General features: G+C 46.3%; 1 protein-coding gene across 1 annotated transcript in view; it reads right to left on the reverse strand.

Moving 5' to 3' along the window:
* LOC119970136 (phospholipid-transporting ATPase ABCA1-like) overlaps window positions 1-21799 on the reverse strand; it is a 167674-nt gene that overhangs the window by 117865 nt on the left and 28010 nt on the right. Inside the window, exons 2-3 of the mRNA XM_038804215.1 lie at window positions 21502-21622; window positions 8115-8208 (exon numbers count right to left, since the gene is read on the reverse strand). Coding sequence (XP_038660143.1) covers window positions 8115-8208; window positions 21502-21570 — 163 coding nt within the window. The 5' untranslated portion in view covers window positions 21571-21622. The remainder of the gene's footprint in view (window positions 1-8114; window positions 8209-21501; window positions 21623-21799) is intronic.

Raw genomic sequence — 21799 nt, forward strand, 5'->3', positions numbered from 1 at the left:
TCATTCTATGAAAAGTAGGGAGGTTATGCTTCCATTGTACAGGGGATTAGTAAGCTCACAACTGGAGTATTGTGTACTGTACTGGTTTCCTTATCTAAGGTTAAGTTGTAAATGTGTTGGAAGCAATTCAGTGAAGGGTTACTGGACTAATTCCAGGAATGGGCGGGTTGTCTCCTGAGGGAAGGCTGGAGCGGTTAGGTTTGCATCCACTAGAGTTCAGGGGCGGGATTCTCCCCTACCCGGCGTGACGCGGGGTCCCGGCGTAGAGGAGTGGCACCAACCACTCCGGGGTCGGGCCTCCCCAAAGGTGGGGAATTCTCCCCACCTTTGGGGGCTAGCCCCGCGCCGGAGCGGTTGGCACCAGAAGACTGGCGCAAAGAACCGGCGCCAGCGCCCTTTCAGGCCCGCCACCCGGCAGCGGGGCTGGCCGAAAAGGCTTTCGCCGGTTGGCGCATGCGCCGGCGGTGACGTCAGCGGCCAGCTGCCGCTGATGTCACCACCGGCGCATGCGCGATGTGGGTTTCTCTTCCGCTTCCGCCATGGCGGAGGCCGTGGCGGCGGCGGAGGAGAAAGAGTGCACCCAGGGCACTGGCCCGGAGTCTGAGCGGGGGGCCCCGATCGCGGGCCTGGCCACCGTGGGGGCACCCCCCAGGACCCCGGGGGCCCAGTCCCACCGCCGATCCCGCCGCCACCAGAGGTGATTCATACCTCGGCGGTGGGAGAGGCCTCCCAGCGGCGGGACTTCGGCCCATCCGGGCCAGGGAATCGCCGCAGGGGCCTCGCCGATCGGAGTGGCATGATTCCCGCCCCCGCCAATTCCCGGGTGGCGGAGAATCTCTGCCACGGCGGAGGGGGGGGGGGGGGGTAGGATTTTCGGCGGCCCCAGGCGATTCTCCGAGCCTGCTGGGGGTCGGAGAATTTCGCCCCAGATGTGTAAGAGGTGAATTGATTGATACCTTTACGATTATGAGGGGTATTGACAGGGTGGCTGTGGAGTGGATGTTTCCTCTTGTCAGAGAAATCTAGAACTAGGGCCCACTGTTTAAAAATAAGGGGTCTCTCAGTTAAGACGAAGATGAGGAGAATTTCTTTCTCTCAGAGGGTGGAGAGTCTCTTGAACTCGCTGCCTCAAAGGAGGCAGAGTCCTTGAATATTTTTAAGGCAGTGCTAGATAGATTCCTGATTAACAAGGGGGTTATCAGGGGTCGGCAGGAATGGAGGGGTTGAGGTTACAATCGGATCAGCCATGATTTTATTGAATGGCGGAGCAGGCTCGAGGGGCCGAGTGGCCGACTCCTGTTTCTAACTCGAATGTTCGAATAGTCTGGGTCCCTGCTAAATTCTGCACCAACCATCCGGGTATCCCATTTATGGTCATGACTCCTTCACTTTTGGATCACGTATCAATTGTCTAATTCAGTGAAACCTGTGGCAGTGGGGGTAAGCTATTTTATCCCTTGTTAGTTCAAGGTGCACAGAAATAGTTGGCTGGTCAAGTAGAGCTGCAGAGGAAGCGGCAGCAACAGATAAATCTGATGCTCAATAAATAGTTCCAGTGAAGGTCCGGTGTTCATTGAAGGAAACCAAGGTGACAAATTAGTGCGCCTCTGAGTGGTCATCCAGATCAACCTTTGAACTCAAGCCACGTTCAGCTTCGCCCAATGTTGTGCAGGGCCGGCATGGCTCCCAATACAGGTTAAAATGGCCATATTTATGATTTGGGCCATCTTCACAACGAAGGGTCTGATTAAAATTTACTCGGTTTATATTCCAAGAACAGCATTGCTGAGGACACGAACACCGTAACCACTTGGCCCCTTGCCAGCAAATTTGTCAAGGCCCGATAGACTTTGGTATGAAGAGAGAAATTCTCGGCGACAGAATCCATTTCAAATGAATGAGAAGCAGCTCCGGATGTTAACCTTCAACATCCCAACATGTGTCACGGGAATGAGTATCAGTTCAATCACTTTGACCACGTTGTTAAACATCGTACAGCTTTTAATTCAGTTTTACCCTCAAAGAATGTGTACGCTTGGAAATGAAATGTTGCCCCCCCCCTCCCCCCTCCCCACACCACAACCTATATCTGATGACATTAGTTAGAACTGAGGTCAGCCACCAGTTATTGCTTCTGTAATCTGTATGGTATCAGTTTGCTTCAATAAAGTTCAGACCTAGACCCGTCTCGTACCACATGCTCTATGGAAGGCAAAGTGCTGAGACCAAGGTACAAGGGCAGCATCATTGTATTGCAGACCATATCTACCCCAAATGTAAAGAAATACCAGGCAGAAATACTGACTAGCTAACACAGTTGTTAAGCTGCTGTTATTTGATGCAAGACCTTTGCAAATTCCATATGGTTCCTGCAACACGGATACCGCGTTACCAACTTCACCCAGTGACCGTATATTCCTGCCACCCCGTGCCAGGCTTTCCGGCAAATACAATGATCTTGCAGAATTGTAACAATTCTCTGGTTCTCCGGTTTTGCAACGTTTGGTACAATGAGTCAAACTCTTAAACCAGTGTGATTAAAACACCCAGGCATGTAAATACGTTGTCACTTTTCTACTTTTTTCGAAGTACTGAAATGAAGGAAACTCTGAGGTTCCCCTCAGAGTGCCAGGAAACCCATGCCAGGGGTGCACCCCCGCTGGGACTGGAAGATCCCGGCAGCGTGAAGGGCTGGAAAATTCTGGCCTAGACGTTAAATTGGTCTTAGACAGGAACCAATGCTCTTGCCTGCTTGCATGGGTTTGCCGTAGCCTGAAAATACAGCTCACGTTTTCTTTCTGGAAGAAATAATGCATATGCGTGGCCACCCAAAAATCATAAAGTAACCATGAATTATAGAAAAGGACCTCCACAGAAAGCAAATTTGGCTGGTGTGCAATACAGGAAGAATTGTATTACTGCCCGTTGCATGACAGACCCAATATTCACATTTATTATGTTGATACACTGGGCTAGTGCATGGGCAATTCCAGCCCCACTTTACCTAGAGTCACAACGCAACTGAATTAACCAAAGATTCTTAGAAAAATACCCAAAGTCCTTGGCCCTTTTCTGCCCAATAATTACAGTCACCAGGGTTGTAAGTTTAAACACAATTTATTTTTATTTACAACAACAACTAAAATGAAATATGCAGCAAATACAACTGGTTAACTATTATCTAATTCCTGATCCCACCCCCTCCCCCACTTCAACTTGCCCCCAACCTCTATACACACACACATACACCAGACAAACAAACACAGAGGGTAAGAGAGAAGAGAGGGGTGAAAGCCTTTCTTTCAGATAGTTGTTTGTAGCACATTGTCCGTCAAACCAGGTTTCAGGTTGAGATTTCCTCTTTCCAATCTGTAACGGTTTTCACTCTAGCTGCATTCAAAATACAGGAACTCAGAGCCTTTCTGGAGAGAGAGAGAGAAAGAGAGAGAAAGAGAGAGAGAGAGTCCGTGTCTCTCAGCGTTCAGGACTCAAACTGAGCTCTTGGATCTCTGAAAATCATTCCATTCCAGCAAGACCCAATCACCCCCGGTTACTGGGCACAATACAGCCTTTTGGCCAATTCATTGGCCACCAGCCAACCAATCAAACCAAGTGCCACCCCATCTCCCGGGTGCCACGAAGTCTGACTGCTGTTGCTCAAAGCGAGCACAGTGTAATATGTTGCAACTTCTTAAATTCCTCATTGTGTCTGCTGCTTGACTTAAAGTTACATGTCCAAAATTATTACAGCAAAAATAAAGAAAGGGGCGTTAAGGGAACCAACAGGAAAGACCCTTACAATGGGAGTGAAGGGAACCCACTCTCAGGCAGGGCGAACAATGGGCGGCCGATGTGATCTCGCGTGTATTGCATCTGCACTCAAGTCTTACTTTATACTTGCTGCAGCGGCCTCCTGGATTCCCCCACTTAATTCTTAATATTGGATAGGTCATTGGGGTACACAGACAAACACTGTGACCCATAACTGGACACTATTTCAGTCATGTGTGATCCAGTGGAAAATCCAGACTATAGCCTGTGCATTAAGAGTCGACGATTCCAAAATGGGTCTTAGCTTATAAAGCAACTCAAGATTTTAAAATAATCAAATCAGCTCAAGGTGGCTCCATGGTACCATGGTGGTACAGTGCCATAAAACAGCCATAAAGAAAACTCTTAATAACCAATCTTAGCACTCTGGCCCACAATAAAATGTTGTATCAGTAAACTCCCTGCTGCCTGGCCTTGGTGGGAAACAGGAACTCAATTTAATGACGTATGATTATGTGTCTACCTGTGGGAGGGGTAAACAAACCTGACAGATTCTCAGAAATATACTACCCGCAACTCCCAACTGGGTCCTATCTCCAACCAATCTTGTTCAATCCAGGAGCCTTGTTTAATGTTGTTACTAGCAGCTAATGCCCCTCCCTGTGTTAGGAGCTGGTGACATGACTATGGCACTGAGTTGATTTGAAGCTGCTTTTACAGGAAGGAAGGGGACTAAAATAAACCACTCTGAACCTCTCCAAAATATAGGCCAAGAAAACAAATTAACCTTCTCGCCAAGGCCTCATTCCGTTGCATGCAAACGCTCCTCGGGAGATTTATTAATGGTGCGTGCTATATATTACTGGTGGTAAGCTGATACTGAAATGACAAAACCATCCACCTCAGGTAAAATTAGCACGATGCTGGGTGAGAGATGAGGAGCTGGGAAATGAAGGAACGAGGCAACTTATTTCTTGAATGGGACAACGTATTTACATGCCTGGGTGTTTTAATCACACTGGTTTAAGAGTTTGACTCATTGTACTTAACATTGCAAAACCGGAGAACCAGAGAAATGTTGCAATTTTGCAAGATTATTATATCTTGAAAGTTGAGGTAAGCAAAGGGGCTCATGTGACCTGTTGTGCAGTCTGCCTGACTATAAGCCTGGGTTGTTTAACTCTTAGCGATCAGAAGACTCAGATTGATTTAATGAGAGGAAGGTGCTCGGCATTTAAGCATCAAGACAATGACCACAACCCCTAGGTATACCACGAGTAGACCCAGATTACCCCAAAGTCCCAGAAAGGCGTTATAGGTATCAGATTGTAAACACTTGTGCAGTAAACTTTCCATCTAATTCTAACATGGGTAACTAATTAATATTAGCTTTGTATCTAATTAAAAGCTAATATTACATTGCTGTCGGGAAGGGGACAAGGGAGGCCATTTTTGAGATCAGGTTACAGGTTTCCATATAAATCCATGAATATCACAGACAGCAGTTGTTGGCTGGTGTAATCTGCAACCAATTGCGAGGTCAAGAACAGGAGATGGAAGCAGCCAGTCCTGCACCTGAAGCGGAGAAAACGCAGACTCTAGTGTTCACAATGCAGAATGTGGGTGGGTGCTCATGTCCAGACTGAAGACGGAGTTTTTGAGGTTTCAAGGAAGGCCAAAAGATTTGCCCCAGCTTGAAATTAGAGGAAGGAATCCATAGTGTAACCCACACAGTGAAAGTCAGTCTGTAATTGGAAGTTAAGTGCCCGAGAAAATCAAAACGAAATAACCCATTGGAAGTTGGGATCCACGGAGAACTGTTTGTTGGATGAACTGTAACTCCGTGGAGGGTGTAATGTATATGTACAGAGAACAGTTTAGTCCTGTAGTTTAAAGTATGTATTGGGACATTTAGTCAACCACGCAATATTCTGTGGAAGGAAATTGTCTCCTCTCGAGTCAGACACTTTGAACCACAATTTTGTCGCAAGTGCCAAGTTTAGATACACGCTTTGCGGAACAATCAAACAAGAGCATTTCATAATCACAGTTCTGATCTGCCTACGTCCAGTGAAAAGATGTCCGTGTTCTCACCACAACGCAAGTTGAATGGAAACTGTTCAGGATTAGGCCTTACACAGCAGATCAAGCAACACAGGATGGCTGGGACATAATAGATGACTGTGCATACCTTCACTGTCATGGGAATTAGGAATTAAGAGCAGAAGTAGGCAATTCAGCCCTTCAAGCCTGCTCCGCCATTCAATCAGATCATAGCTGATCTCTTCCTGGCCTCAAATCCACCTCCCACGTGTTGGCCATATCCCTTTAACCTATTTTTAAAATCAGAAATATACCTATCTCCTTCTTAAAACCATTTAATGATTCAGATTCCAACTCACTATTTGGCAGCGAGTGGCACAAATTCACCACCGTCTGCAAGAAGTAGTGCCTCCTTCATCTCAGTTCTAAATCTCCCGCCTCTCAAACTATATCCGTGACCTCTCCTTCCAGATTGCCCCACAAGGAGGAACATTTGGTCCATGTTTACTTTATCAATCCCAATTAGTATTTTATACACCTCGATCAGTTCCTCTCTTATTCTTCAAAACTCCAGTGAGTATAAGCCCAAACTGTTACATCTCTCTTCATACATCAACCCTTTCATCTCACAATCAATCTGGTGAACCTCCTCTGAACTGCCTCCAATAGCCACCACATCCTTCCACAAATAAGGAGACCAAAACTGGACGCAATACTCTAGATGTGGTCTCGCCAACACCCTATACAATTGCATCAATACTTCCCTACTTTTATCCACCAGTCCTTGTTGTACAAAACTCTGGTGCGGCCGCATTTGGAGTATTGCGTGCAATTCTGGTCGCCGCATTATAGGAAGGACGTGGAAACATTGGAAAGGGTGCAGAGGAGATTTACCAGGATGTTGCCTGGTATGGAGGGAAGACCTTATGAGGGAAGGCTGAGGGACTTGAGGCTGTTTTTGTTAGAGAGAAGAAGGTTAAGAGGTGACTTAATTGAGGCATGTAAGATGATCAGAGGATTAGATAGGGTGGACAATGAGAGCTTTTTTCCTCGGATGGTGATGGCTAGCACGAGGGGACATAGCTTTAAATTGAGGGGAGATAGATACAGGACAGATGTCAGAGGTAGGTTCTTTACTCAGAGAGTAGTAAGGGCATGGACTGCCCTGCCTGCAACAGCAGTGGACTCGCCAACACTAAGGGCATTCAAATGGTCATTGGATAGACATATGGATGATAAGGGAATTGTGTCGATGGGCTTTAGAGTGGTTTCACAGGTCGGCGCAACATCAAGGGCCGAAAGGCCTGTACTGCACTGTAACGTTCTATGTTTTGCAATAAACATTCCATTTGCCTTTTTAATTACATGCTGTACCTGCAAACCGACTTTCTGTGATACATGAACAAAGACACCCAGATCCCTCTGTCCAGATGCATCTTGAATCTGCTTTCCATTCCGATAATAATTTGCCTTTCTATGTTTTTGGTCAAAAGGGATAACCTCACACTGATCTGCATTAAACTCCATGTGCCAAATTTTCGCCCAATCTCTGAGCCTATCTATATCCGTCTGTAAAATCTTTACCTCCTCTTCACTGCCTGCTTTCCTAACTATTTTACCCACAAATTTTGCCATATTACACTCGGTTCCTGCTTGCAGATCATGTATATAAATTGTGGTGCCACAAGCTGTCTCCCACATTCTCTTCAGACAAGCACTCCCTAACGGACGAATCGAGACAACAGCGGGGAATCACAGCCATTTTCTTATGTCAATAAAGAGACTCACCCAAAATTACAATTGAAATGGTTTCTTGTGTTTTCCTTTAAGTGACAATCAAAAGGCTTTTTTAAAAATTGTTTCAAGTTAAGGGGCTAAAATGATTTGACAATCACAGATGTTTCATCCACCCAGCTTCAGAGACTAAAACAATCATTTTGCCATTATTAACAAAAATCTGAAGTTTTACAATTGAAAATTATTTTGGCGTCTGGAGATAATGCCGATTCCCCTTTGCATACATATCGACAGCATTACGCTTGGCCACTGGCTCACCTGCCTTTGGAGTTCACTGAGGGACAGAAATAAAAACAATACAGCACGAGACAGGAACTGGCCAAATATTATCCCATAATCAGATGCCTGACGACACAGGAGGAATCAAGCCTTTGGTGTCATTTATTCTGGGCAAAACGTTCAATTATGGTATAAAATGCATGACTAGAAGACGAAAAGATGACAATCCCATACAGGGCAAGTTGGATCGCCGAAACAGTAAATGTGATGAACACTTCACTTACATTCATGTTGCTCATATGGAGGGTACGAGAGTCGCACAGAGATCAATATGAAGAACAGAAAGAGCGGCCATGCCACCTCAATCAGCAGCTGAAACTGAAAGAAAAGTAGACAAATATTACAATAATGAAACAGAAGCTTTCTTTGGAGATTCATACGCAAAATGGTCCACATTTCACTAAAATCTCTTGCCCAACTAACTGGGGAGCTTGGGCGGGATTTTCCATGTAACTCCCTCCAGGAGATGACCTGCCATTAGCCGGCGGCGAGATCTTTTGGCCCCCCACTGACAACAGGGTTACCCGTTGAATGCACCCCCCCCCCCCCCACCCCCAACAAGACGGGCGAGCTGTCGGCGCAATGTCTTGAACGGCCGGAAAATTCCGGGCCTTGTATTATTTTCCCACCCTTCTCCTTGTTCAATGGGCATTTTCTCCCCTTGTGCATTTCTCCCCACCAGTTCTCTTGCTAAAGAGAACATCCCGTACGCCGAGATGGTTTGCGAAGGAGGCGACGGATCACAAGGTACATCTTCCAAGTGTTCCTCACGTGAGCTTTAGCCATTGCTTTAACTTGCCCCGAAACCAAAAAATTCCCACCCAAGGTCAATTGAACGTTCAATGGTCCATCAAATTGTCTGTCCCGCCTGCGATGATCCTCGCAGTGGGTGGACCTGGGAGATGTACCCCCTCAGTACTAGTGAATCAAGCCCAATCTGGCTTCCATTTAATGTCCAAGCACAAACATTTCCAACAAAATTCACTTCAGAAGAAGAAGAACTTTAGGGCTGTCACCCTGACATTATAGCCTGAGAATAAACAGTCCAATTTCAGTGTCTCACTGCTACCGAAGCAGATAGAACCCAATATCATCATAGTTTCACTTGGAGGACACTAAGCAACGTGGCCTCCATGTAGAAATTTGTTTCTATATTGTCTTAAATATGTGACCTTACGATTGATGGCTATAAGGTACAATTAAGATTTAATACATAATGACTCTCAGAAACATGCTTCCCTTGACGTAGTCAGTTTGCGAACAGTTCAAAATTGCATAATTCCCTTCATTCTAAAATAGAATTCTGTTTTAATACAATTATCTGAAGTTCCATTCACTATCAGGAGGAAGTGTTGAATAGGCTGCCGGGACTGAAAGTTGACAAGGCATCGGGGCTGGATGAGATGCATCCAAGGATGCTGAAGGAAGTAAGAATGGAAATTACAGGGGGGGGGGGGGGGGGGGGGGGGGGGGGAGAGAGGGGGGGGGGGGACGCTAGGCATAATCTTCTCGTCTTCTCTCGACTCAGCGGAGGCACCAGAGGACTGGAGTATTGCAAATGCTACGCCCTTGTTCAAAGAAGATTGGAAAGATAACCACAGCAATTACGTCAGTCGCGGACAAGTTTCGAGAAACAGTTATTCAGGATTGAATAATTGGTCGCCACGTGGAAAAACGTGAGTTGATTCAGAAGAGCCAGCGTGGATTTCGAAAGGGGAACTTGTGTTTAACGAACTTGCTGGAGTTTGTTGAGGAGGTTATAGCTCGTGGAATGAAAGGGATGTGTATAGAAAACTGGCTGAGTAGTAGGAAGCAGAGAGTAAGGGTCACTGGATATTTTTCGGGCTGGAGGAAGGTTGTTGTGGTGTTCCTCAGGGGCCAATATTGGCACAGTTGCTTTTCCTTAATGATCTAGATTTTGGTGGGCAGGGGACAATTTCAAAGTCTGTGGATGATACAAAACTTGACCGTGTGGTAAATCGTGAAGAGCACTGTGTAGAAAAGGACATAGGCATGGTGGTGGGGTGGGCAGATAGGTGGCAGATGAAGTTCAATGCAGGGAAATGTGAGATGATGCATTTTGGTATGAAGAACTTGGAGAAATAATATAAAATAAGGAGTAAATTTCTAAAAGGGGTGCAGGAACAGAGGAACCTGAGTGTATATGTGCATTGGATTGAATTGGATTTGTTTATTGTCACGTGTACCGAGGTACAGTGAAAAGTATTTTTCTGCGAGCAGCTCAACAGATCATTAAGTACATGGGAATAAAAGAAAATACATAATAGGGCAACACAAGGTATACAATGTAACTACATAAGCACTGGCATCGGATTAAGCATACAGGGTGAAGTGTTAATGAGGTCAGTCAATAAGAGGGTCATTGATCATTGAAGGTGGCTGGACAGATGGAGACAGCTGTTAATAAAGCATATATTATTCTGAGCTTTATTATTAGGGATATAGAGTACAGAAGCAAAGACATGTTGAGCTTATACAAGACACGTGTCAGACCTCACCTGGAATAATGTGTACAGTTCTGGGCATCACACTTTAAGAAGGATGTGAACGCGTTCGAGAGAGCGCAGAAGAGGTTTACAAGAATGGTTCTAGGGATGAGAAACTTGGGTTATGAGGATAGATTGGAGCGGTTGGGATTGTTCTCCTTGGTGAGGAGAAGGTTAAAAGGCAATTTGGTAGAGATGTTCAAAATCATGAGGGGGCCAGACAGAGCCAATAGGGTGAAACTGATCGCGCTCAAGAACGAGAGGGCACAGATTTAAAGTGATTTGAAAAAGAAGCAAATGTGATGTGAGAAAAAACTTGTTCAGACAGCGAGTTTTTCAGGTCTGGAGTGCACTGCCTGGAAGTGTGATGGAGGTAAGTTCAATTGAGGAATCAAGAGGACGTTAGATGATTACTGGAACAGAAGTGCTGGTATACGGGGAAAAGGCAGGGGAATGACACTAAATCATAATGCTTGGTTGGGAAGCCAGTGCAGACATGATGGGCCAAATGATCTCCTTCTGCACCGTAATAATTCTTTGATGTTGTATATTAATTCCAATATTGTACATTGTTAAATGTTAATTCACTGAAGGGTGCAATATTCAGTATAATACACATAGGCCATGCGAAGAGGGTCAGTTGGTTCAGAAAACTGGCCGGTAGGATCAGTACAATTTTGGTACATGCACCTCCTATAGCATGGCAGGACACAAAGAGGAAATAGCATGGCACGCTTGTGGAAGAACTGAGGCTTGCCAGCAGGAAAGGCTCCCCGCAGATCGGGCCACCATCTGGTTGCCCCAAACTTCCCTCCCTCCCCTTCAGGCCCCCACCCTCTCCACCCCCCTCACCCCCCAACCTTGCGGAGGCCCTCGGGAACCACATACCCGTCCTCCACCCAGTAATTTCCCCCTGGGCATGATCCCTGGCAGTGCCAACCTGGCAACGCCAACCTACCACCCTGGCAGTTCTATGGCAAGCCTGGCAGTGCCAAGGTGCTCGGGCGTCAGAGGGAGAAACAAGGTGCCACCCTGCTCTGTCCCCGACTACCTGGGGCCTCCAATGGTCTGGGAGCCCACCCGCCCCCCCCCCCCCCCCCCCCCCAGGGTGTCTAATTCACATTTGCGTGGGCCAGTACTAAATGGTGCCCTGGTGCGGTTCGCAGGGATGGCCGTTGAGTCCCGGGCATCGGGTAAATCGGGCGAACGTATATTTAAATGAGCCGCTAAACCATGCCCAAAGATTAAATAAAGGCTTGGTATGAATAGAACTGGCTTTCTCATGAAAGACAAGTCATTTCTTCATCCATCTGATGTAAAACAAGAAATTAGAGTAATGAAGGGTCTTCCGATCTTCTTGCTTGCAATTATGACGAGAATAAAAATCAGAAAAACAAACACGATAAGCCTGTTATTTTTCAATAAATGCTGTCCTTGTCAGTAAGTATTGTTGATAACCAAGCACAATAATGAAATGAAGACAATAAGCACCAATAATGTATGAACAACAGCCCCATATATAGAAAATACAGCACAGAACAGGCCCTTCGGCCCACGATATAGTGCTCGACTGTTCCAGCTCTTGTCCATTCCCTGAGGTTAAGACTGTAGCTTCTTAAAATGACTATTTACAACTATAAAATGTGATGCAGTACACCCAGTGTTATTGTTTGACAGTAATCTGAATCATGTACTTAATTCTATTTGGTTGGTTCTAAGTGAAGTCGTTTTCTACACTTGACAAATTTGACTGAATGCTCAAATTACATTTTTCCTCTTTTATTTATTCATGGCATTTGGGCACCGCTGTCTAGGCCAGCATTTTATTGCCCATCCCCAGTTGCCCTCGAGAATGTGGTGGCGAGCAGCCTTCTTGAGCTACTGCTGTCCATGTGGCGTAGGTACACACGCAGTGTTATTAGTCTCTCTCTACATAAAATGGAAAATTATCTCTTAAGTGTAGTATCGATCAACTGCATTAATTGAGATCCAGTCAATAGTAACTTGTTCTTGTTCCTAAAATAGCCCATAAAAATTGCTATAAGTAAAACATAATGCCCTGTCTACTGTAAAGAGTCTGACTTCAAATCAAAAGGCCACATGCTCCAATCCGAAGCATTAACCCCTACAACCAAATTAGATCATCTTTTAACTTTGTTGTATTCTTAATGGAACGTGAAATCAGAACTCATGTAAAAGTCAGAAGGTTAACAGCAGTGTAACTTTATTTCCAGCTGTTCAATCTGCTCCTTTACCATTTTTGCATTATAGCATTAAATAAATATTTGAGAAGAAAGATAGCAGTCAGCCCTGGATGTTAGCTTTAAACTGGTGCTCCCATCTTTGTGACATATCTGATGTTGAATGTCGCAATGTGGTAGCTTGGGCTCCATCTGCCATCAACTCCGTTCAAAATGATACATGGTTCAGCCCAACCCAAGCAGTGACTTCATTTCTGCGGTCAACGGTGAACAATTCAACTCACCGTCCAGTACATTCACATTTGCCCACAGACTCTCTGTGGGTTTTCACTGTGACTTGGGATAATTAGAGAGTTAAAACAGCACGACATATTCTGGGATCTGTGTGAAGGGCTAAGCAATGCTTTGTCTCCACGAGCAGTCCGACTGAAGGATCCACACTGAGCCACACAGACTCCAAACCAGGAAGTGTAAAGTTAAATGTCAAATCCAATGTCACATCACGCATGGAAAGTGAAATAAAGAGTGGGAAAGAAAGATGGGGTTAAGCGAGAGTTGGAGATAAAAGGCAGAAAGAAAAAAATCTAAATTGTTTTCAAATCTCCAAACATAATTAAAATCTGACCGAATGAGACTCCATAGAATTAAATTTCACTTCCAGAGATATTGTTGGCAATAACTAAGGTTTACCGCACGATTAAAAATTCACATATCAGCTCTAATAGACCAGCTCTAACATTTTCTGGCAAGTTTAACAGGTACTTATCATGTTCGTACTGCAAATTCCCACCCTTAATAAGTTCAAATGTAAATCAATAAGATACTGTTAAGAGTGAGGTCTCCAGAAGAGCAGGACAACTTAGTCAGCAACTCCCAGATTTCCATGTATAACTGAACATGCATGATCACTGCAAAGTTGCTGAATAATTTACTCCTTAAAAACACTGAATGCTGACAGCATTTTATTGCAAAAGGTGGGTTTAGTAACCCGAGGAAGCTCGCGGTAAGAGAACAGAGGTTTATTTAATGATATACAATATTCTGCTCATAACAGATACTCGCTCCCAGTACAGTCCATGCAGGAAGAACTAATCACACCAGGCCCTGTTTGGGCCGGCTTTTATGTTCATTTGTAACAATCTCCAGCTGATGGCCTCCTCCCCCTATCTGGGAAGCTGGTACCCCACGGGTCCTACGGGGAGATCGACAATGTTTTCCCTGTTGGTCTCGATGGGGGTTATCACAGTGGGTGATTAAGTTAGGGTCTATCATTCCACTTCGCTTATCAGTCTTTCCTTTTGAAAGCCTCTTTGCAAAGGGAAAGGCAGAAGGCAGTGCGATGGCTGACACGATTCAGACAGACAGCAGTGTGGAATCTGGGGCAAGGTGACTGTCAAGATTTCTACGGCACAATAAAATATCCTTTGTTCTTTTACAGCTATTGTCAGCATTATGATTATAGACTTTGACGCAAGATAAACTGAAGTTTATTCAATGCATCACAGCCAATAAGAAAGTTCTGGCTCATTAAGGGATCACCCATACCAGTAGCTAATCGTGCAGAAATGCTCCTAGATTGATTGGAGATTTCAAGTCATAAATTCAAGGGCAACTTCAAAATGAAGAGTTTAAATTCCATTAAGACAGCTTGGTGGTAAACTTTAACTTAATTTAACAGGCGGAACAATAATAAAAATATGTTAAAAAATAAATATTTCAGTGTTCTGAATTATCTGTAACAGTACTGAGTAGAGGACAGATTCCCTGAATTTACACAAAGGGATATGTACCCACAATGGTTGCCTCCAGCTTTGAGATACTCAAGCCAGTAGCTCATAAAGCTTTGGATTCCTCGTATGTGCTCTCAATGTACAAGACTCACAGTGACATGAAACTCTGCGCCATGGGCCAAAAACAAATGCACCCCACAACACGCTGCAGAGCTTTTACAAAGTTACAGTTCCTTGTTTTACACTGCACCATTCACCAGAGATGCCTCAAGCCGCTAAGATGTTATTCATTAAATATAAGAAGGGCGCATTCAGATGATTCACCGTGGTTTGTAGCAGGACGTGGGGGTAATGTAATGGAAATAATATACTTCTGAGAGAAGAGGAGGCGAAACGAAGATTTAATTGCGCTGTCGGAAATCATGAAAGTCTTTTGATAGAATATCATAGAATTTATAGTGCAGAAGGAGGCCATTCAGCCCATCGCACCCTACTTAAACCCACGCCTCCACCCTATCCCCCGGAATCCAGTAACCACACCTAACCTTGTGGACACCAAGGGGAAATTTATCATGGCCAATCCACCTAACCTGCACATCTTTGGACTGTGGGAGGAAACCGGCGCACCCGGGGGAAACCCACGCAGACACAGGGAGAAAGTGTAAATTCCACACAGAGACTCACCCGAGGCCGGAATTGAACCCGGGACCCTGGAGCTGTGAGGCAGCAATGCTTTTTTAAAAATAAATTTAGAGTATCCAATTCTTTTTTTCCAATTAAGGGGCAATTTAGCGTGGCCAATCCACCTCCACTGCACATCGTTTTGGGTTGTGGGGCCTGAGACCCACACAGAAACGGGGAGAATGTGCAAACTCCACACGGACAGCGATCCGGGGCCTGGACCGAACCCGGGGCCTCAGCGCCGTGAGGCAGCAGTGCTAACTACTGCGCAACTGTGCCACCCTGAGGCAGCAGTGCTAACCACTGTGTCATCACGTTACCCATAAACTGAAAGCACTAATGGCAGCGGAATAAATAAGGAAAACCTATTTCCATTGCCTGGTGTGTCAGTAGCCAGAGGTCACTGATTTAAGATGATTGGCAAAAGAGGAAAGATGAGTGTTTTTTCTTTTAAATCATCATGGTGTTATGATCCAGAGAGCACGGGATTAGGGCTATTAGTAGAATGGCCTCCATCTGTACATTATTCTATGATTCTCTAATGTGGGGAACTGAATGTTGTGGTTTACATCATGGGGAGAGGCTGTGATAATGCAGCTCACACCCATATCACAGGAGGGACTACAATGGCAAATACTTTTCCTCCCTTTGAGGCAGCAGCTCGCATTTTCACAGGACCAATGCTATAGAATCTGTCAGAGGGACGGAAGAGAACATAGGAAAGGGTGGGGAAGGATGGCCGTTTGAGATTAGAAAACAATTCCAACACAGCACAACGAAAAACGCAACCAGATAATGAAATGGAAATCACAGCTTTCCTTCAGCTTCGCTTTTCAAGGAGATCAGAGCCTGGGCAGTAGATTAACCCTTTGAATACTGATGGGGGGCTTTTAGACTTCCATTCAGACAGCACCCTTGATAAGGAGCACTGATTGGGTTTTTCGAACCTGATTCATTAGCTCGTGCTCCCATATCACTGTGTCTGCCACATAGTTTCTGCAGAAGCCCTTTCTGCACGTTCATGAAAAAGCCTCGTTGGAATGAAATTCTCCTCCCAATTTAAGCTCCCAGTCAGCAAGTAATTCGAGTATTCATTTTTACGATTGCACATCAGTGGAATGCACTTGGTGGGGTAGAATTCTTCCATGATTAACAGCGAGTTGCTGCTGCATTGTCCTCTTTGGGGAACGTGTGGAAATGCCAGCCTGGCCAGGTGGCGGTGGTGCAAGCTGCTTCGGAGGATGACCAAGGAAGGGAGGAAAGGTTAGTGAGTAAGGGTGAAGCAGCAGGTAGGCAAGGTGGAAGGGGTAGGGCAGGATGTCCGGGTGCCTTTCGAACAGGTCGTCTAGACCTCTGACCCCATAAGGTAATGGCGGAGGTGGTGAGGGGTCGGCAACCTCCTGCCTGACCCTCCCACCCACCCCTCCCGCCAGAATTCACAAGCTCCTAATGGGTGTCCGTGTAATCTTTACACACAACACACAATTTACAGTGCAGAAGGAGGCCATTCGGCCCATCGAGTCTGCACCGGCTCTTGGAAAGAGCACCCGACCCAAGGTCAACACCTCCATCCTATCCCCATAACCCAGTAACCCCACCCAACACTAAGGGCAATTTTGGACACTAAGGGGAATTTATCATGGCCAATCCACCTAACCTGCACATCCTTAGACTATGGGAGGAAACTGGAGCACCCGGAGGAAACCCACGCACACACGGGGAGGATGTGCAGACTCCGCACAGACAAGCCAGAATCGAACCTGGGACCCTGGAGCTGTGAAGCATTTGTGCTATCCACAATGCTACCATGCTGCCTTAATGAGGTGAACAGCACAGGATTGCATGTGTGCATACTCCTGACCCCAGCAAAAGTCACGGCGATTCCCACATCTGCCACTGAACGTCAGGCTCCAGAATGGAAGATTCCAACCCACGTGTTCATCGCGAAGTGAGAAGGTCACCTGTTTATCAATATATTTGGAACAACTTGACAATAGCAATAATTTATCCAGGCAGTGGGGGAGCAGTGGTGGAATTCCCAGGAGTGTAGTGAACAGTAATTGGAGTTTCGAGTGACTGCATATTGTTGTCATGTAAATCCTCAGCGGGAGAGAATGTTGACGGTGATTTGCCCGCCTGATCATAATAGACATGATACCCGCCAAAGCACAAACAGCGATTATCAAAATCGACAATCTCATTCAACTTTAGAATTATCAAGAACAAACATTATGGCCCTCCTGAAGAGGTAGGTATCTTTGAGGTGGCGCGTGAATTAAATCAGTTTCAAAAATAAAAAAGTTTCCTTCGCTAATGCTCATTCTTGAAGAATTCAGCAGAATTGGAATCCCTAAGTCCAAGGGGTGACTTTCAATTTGGTCAGGTGTGTAAAGTGTCAATGAGCAGGAATAATAATAATCTTTGTCATCGTCACAAGTAGGCTAACATTAACACTGCAATGTAGTTACTGTGAAAATCCCCTAGTCGCCACATTCCGGCGCCTGTTCATGTACACTGAGGGAGAAAGCACCCAAGAGCACATCTTTCAGCACTTCATGGGAGGAAACCGGAGCATCCGGAGGAAACCCACACAGACACAGGGAGAACGTGCAGACTCCGCACAGAGAGTGACCCAAGCGGGAATCGAACCCAAGACCCTAGCGCTGTGAAGCAACAGTGCTAACCACTGTGCTAACATCTCGCCTACGGAAAATCTGGAAGGATATATAATGAGTGCTGGACTCACTTCAATCCATTTATGCACCATGCTTAAAGTATGTATTACATCCCTTTTGGGTCCGGAGGATGGAATTTTCCAGAACCCCCCCCCCCCCCCCCCCAGCCCGTGGCGAACACTGGCTCACGGCCAGATCTTCCGGTCCCACAGATGTCCCGGGCGTTCTGCATAGTTCACCCATCCAGCTGCCGGGGACTCCGCTGCGGGGGTTGACATCAGCGTGACCTGACGATCCCTTCAACAGGTAGGGCTGGACAATCCCACCCCTAGTTTCCGCAGAATGAGGGGACATTACTCTTTGGAGGTGCAGTGGTTTCTGCAGGGGCATCGAGTCTTTTGAACTGGCTTGTCCAGTTGGCCATACCCTACTATAAAATACAGTAAAATAATCTTTTTATCAGACCTGTAACATCAACTCTGTTTCTCTCTCTCCTCAGATGCTGGCTGAGTATTTTGAGGATTTTCTGTTTTTATTTTAGAATGCCAGGATTTGCTTTGTTCTTGTCGGATGTTGGGGCTGTTCATGTTCAACAACTCAGTGCATTTTTCAGATCGAGGGGCATTGAGGTAAGATAGTTGCTTAGCTCTTCCTCAAATCCAAATCTCTATGATGTCTTCTTTCAATAAAGACAAATGTGTGCAACTTAATTATTTCACAGGATGTGGGTGTCTGCCAGCATTTATTGCCCACCCCTCGTTGTCCTTGAAGTGAGTGGCTTGCTAGGCCGCTTAAGAATGATGCACATTGTTATGGGCCTCGAGCCACATGTCGGCGAGAGTGGGTAAAGATGGGAATTTCCTCTCCGGAAGACCATCAGTGAGCCAGATGGCATTCTACAACAGTCAATGATTTTTTTAATTGAATTCAAATTCCACAGCTGCCATGGTGGGATTAGAACCTGTGTCGCCTGACCATTAGCCTGGCCCTCTGGATTACCACGAACTCACCCTCTCCGCTGTCCCAGAATAACCTCCTTAGGCTGCTCGGCCGAGACTGTACTTTGAGACAACCCAAATTCCACCGTGTAGACTTATGTAAATACAATGGCCAGGGTTTTCCGGGTCCTTCACTGCACATTCTTTGGCGGCAGAGACAGCTTGCCATTGGCCACCAGCGGGGTCTTCCGGTCCCATCAAAGTGAAGGGCCATTTGCGTTGCTCGTTAGCCACGCCGCTGGGGAACCTGCCGCGGCAGGGGTCACCTTTGGCAAGGCGGGAAAATCCAGCCAGCGGGAAGGGCCGAAAAATCTCAGCCTAGTAAAATTCGTAGTGGAAAATAAAGGACGCTGCCCCCTTTAACTCCGACTTACTAAATTGCTCGTGCAGAGAGTCAATACAGACAATATAGGTTGAATGGCATCTTGTGGGCAGTAACCATTTCATAATTCTACAGCTTTATGATTAAATAATCGCTTGGTTTTCCGGAATTTGAGTAAGAGACATGCTGTCGAAGCTTTTTATCGGGGGTTTAGAAGGGGTGACCTGATTAAAGTATATAAGGTCCTGAACGGTCTTCACAAGGTGGACATGGAACGGATGTTTCCTCTAGTGCAGGGGTGGGCAAACTACGGCCCGCGGGCCGCATGCGGCCCGCCAAAGGTATTTCTGCGGCCCACCAAGTCATTAAAAAAAAAAAAAAAAAAAAAATTTTTAAAAAAAATTTTTTTTTTTTTTTTTTTAAATTTTTTTTTAAGGTTAATGCTGGGGGGCTGTTGGGTTACTTACTGGTATAGGGTGGATACGTTGACTTGAGTAGGGTGATCATTGCTCGGCACAACGTCGAGGGCCGAAGGGCCTGTTCTGTGCTGTTCTATGTTCTATATGAGGCGCCCAGAATCATAACCGGGTGAAGTAATTATTTTACTTAATATACTATGCGGCCCTTTGTGAATTGTGAATTTCTGAATGTGGCCCTTGCACGGAAAAGTTTGCCCACCCCTGCTCTAGTGGGTGAGTCCAGCACGAGGGAGCACTGCTTTACAATTAGGGGTCTCCCTTTTAGGATAGAGGTGAGGAGAATTTTTATTGTCCCAAAAGGATTGGAACTCTGCCGCAGTGGGGCGGGGTCATTAAATATTTTTAAGGCGCAGGTAGATAGATTCTTGTTATGCGGAGGAATTAAAGGTTATCGGGGGTAGGTGGGAATGTGGGCCTCGAAAAATAAACAGATCAGCCACAATCTTACTCAAGGGACCGAATGGCTACTTCTGCTCTTATCTTGTGCATCGTACTTTTGCGTTCATTAGCACAGATTCACAAGAATACCAAATCTAAAGGCAGCAACACTTTATCCTGCATGAGAGGCGGGTGATATGAGTTGGCAAGAGGACACTGATTGGTAGAGGCATTGCCATGTGGATTGCACCAGGGAGTGGCTGTTCCCCAACTTTTTGTTTTGTTGAAAATGGCGCGATGCGTGGACATGCTCTTTCTGTTTGCAAAGGACAAGGCCCTGTGTATGAATCTATTTAGCTTCTGGCACAGGTAAGTGAGCCACATGGCGCCTGACTGATAATCTTCCATTGGTTACAAAATTTTGGAGCACAATCAGGATTGTTCAGCAAGTGTTGCCCAGTCACAGAATCACATTGAATGATTTTCTGATTTCAATGCCAGGAGCCGAATGGTGAGAGCATGAGAACTATCAAATTTATTTCAAAAGACCCTGCTATTTATCTTCATAGTTTTATTCATTTAAATGAGCTTGACCAGTTTCTGGCAGAGACAGAGATCAGCGGCGTGATTCACCGATCACGGAACTAAGTGTCCGCGCCGTCGTGAACGCAGTCGCGTTTCACGATGGTGCGAAACGGGCGCGGGCAGTAGCGATTCTGGCCTCCACAGGCGGCCAGCATGGCGCTGGAGCGGCCTTACATCCTGGCGCAGACTGGGGGCGGCGCCAACCCGCGCATGCACAGTGGCGAAGCGCCAACTGACGCATGCGCGGTAGACTCATGGAACTCTCCGGCCCTGACGCAACATGGCACGGGGGTTCTGGGGCCAGAAGTGCAACAAAGTAGGCCTGGGAGGGGAGAGGCCAGCCCGCTGATCGGTGAGCCCCGATCGCGGGCCAGACCCCATCGGAGGCCCCACCCAGTGAAGGAGCGATTTTTCCCGCCCCACAGGCCGCCCCCCGACCCTTCGCGCAGAGTTCCCGCCGGCAGCTACCAGGTGTGAAAGGCGCCGGCGGGACTCTGCCATTTCCGCCCATCAAGGCCGAAGAATCGGCGGCCCGGCCACGGACAGCGGCCCTCGACCGCCGCCGCGCCAAACGTGCCGGCGCAAATGGCGCCGATTCTCCGCTCCTCGGAGAATCTCCTGCCGCGGGAAAAAAATGGCACGGACGCCGATTCTCCCATACGGCGCGGCATGGGAGAATCCCGCCCCAGCTCTTATAAAGGTCTTTCTGGGTAGAATTGCTGGGGCCATCATGATTTCCTGGACGGGTTTAAACTGCTGACAGGGCCAGGACAAGAATTTCTCAAATGTTTCCCCTTCCCCTCAAGTTGGCCTGGGCTTTTTAACTGCTTTTCCACCTGCTCCAGGAGAACACATTGTTTTCACCCAGGGCGGAGAGTGCATACGTTGTGCTGTGCAAAGTCTCCGAATAATCTGGGTCTGGGGGAATGGCCAGTTTTTTATTCCTCGCCTTTTCATCATTGAGTATATATGCGTATCCAACAAACTGTAGTTCCTCTTTTCAGTCTGTTATCCCGTTCACATTAATCAGAGCGTTAAAAAAAAAAAGCACTTACTGTTTGCCGCCTTCTGTATGTTAAATTCTTCCAGAGTAGCAGTCCCAGCTGTGCCTTGAAACTCGGCATATTTTCAGAGCCCCTCGACCCGGTGCAGCAGCGAGGTACTGCTCATCGGCAACTGAAAGAATACAAAGAGAAGACTATCAGGTCATGCTGCGGTGTGGACTGACACGCTCCCAACTTTTTACAGGGCCATCAATAGTCTTTCCAAACCTGTGGAAATAAATTAGTCATAAGCAGCAACATCTTCGGCCGCAATGTGCGTGGAGTGCAAGGGCAGATTGAGTAATCAGCT

The sequence above is a fragment of the Scyliorhinus canicula genome, chromosome 8 (genome assembly GCF_902713615.1).
Source record: "Scyliorhinus canicula chromosome 8, sScyCan1.1, whole genome shotgun sequence".
NCBI lineage: Eukaryota > Metazoa > Chordata > Chondrichthyes > Carcharhiniformes > Scyliorhinidae > Scyliorhinus > Scyliorhinus canicula.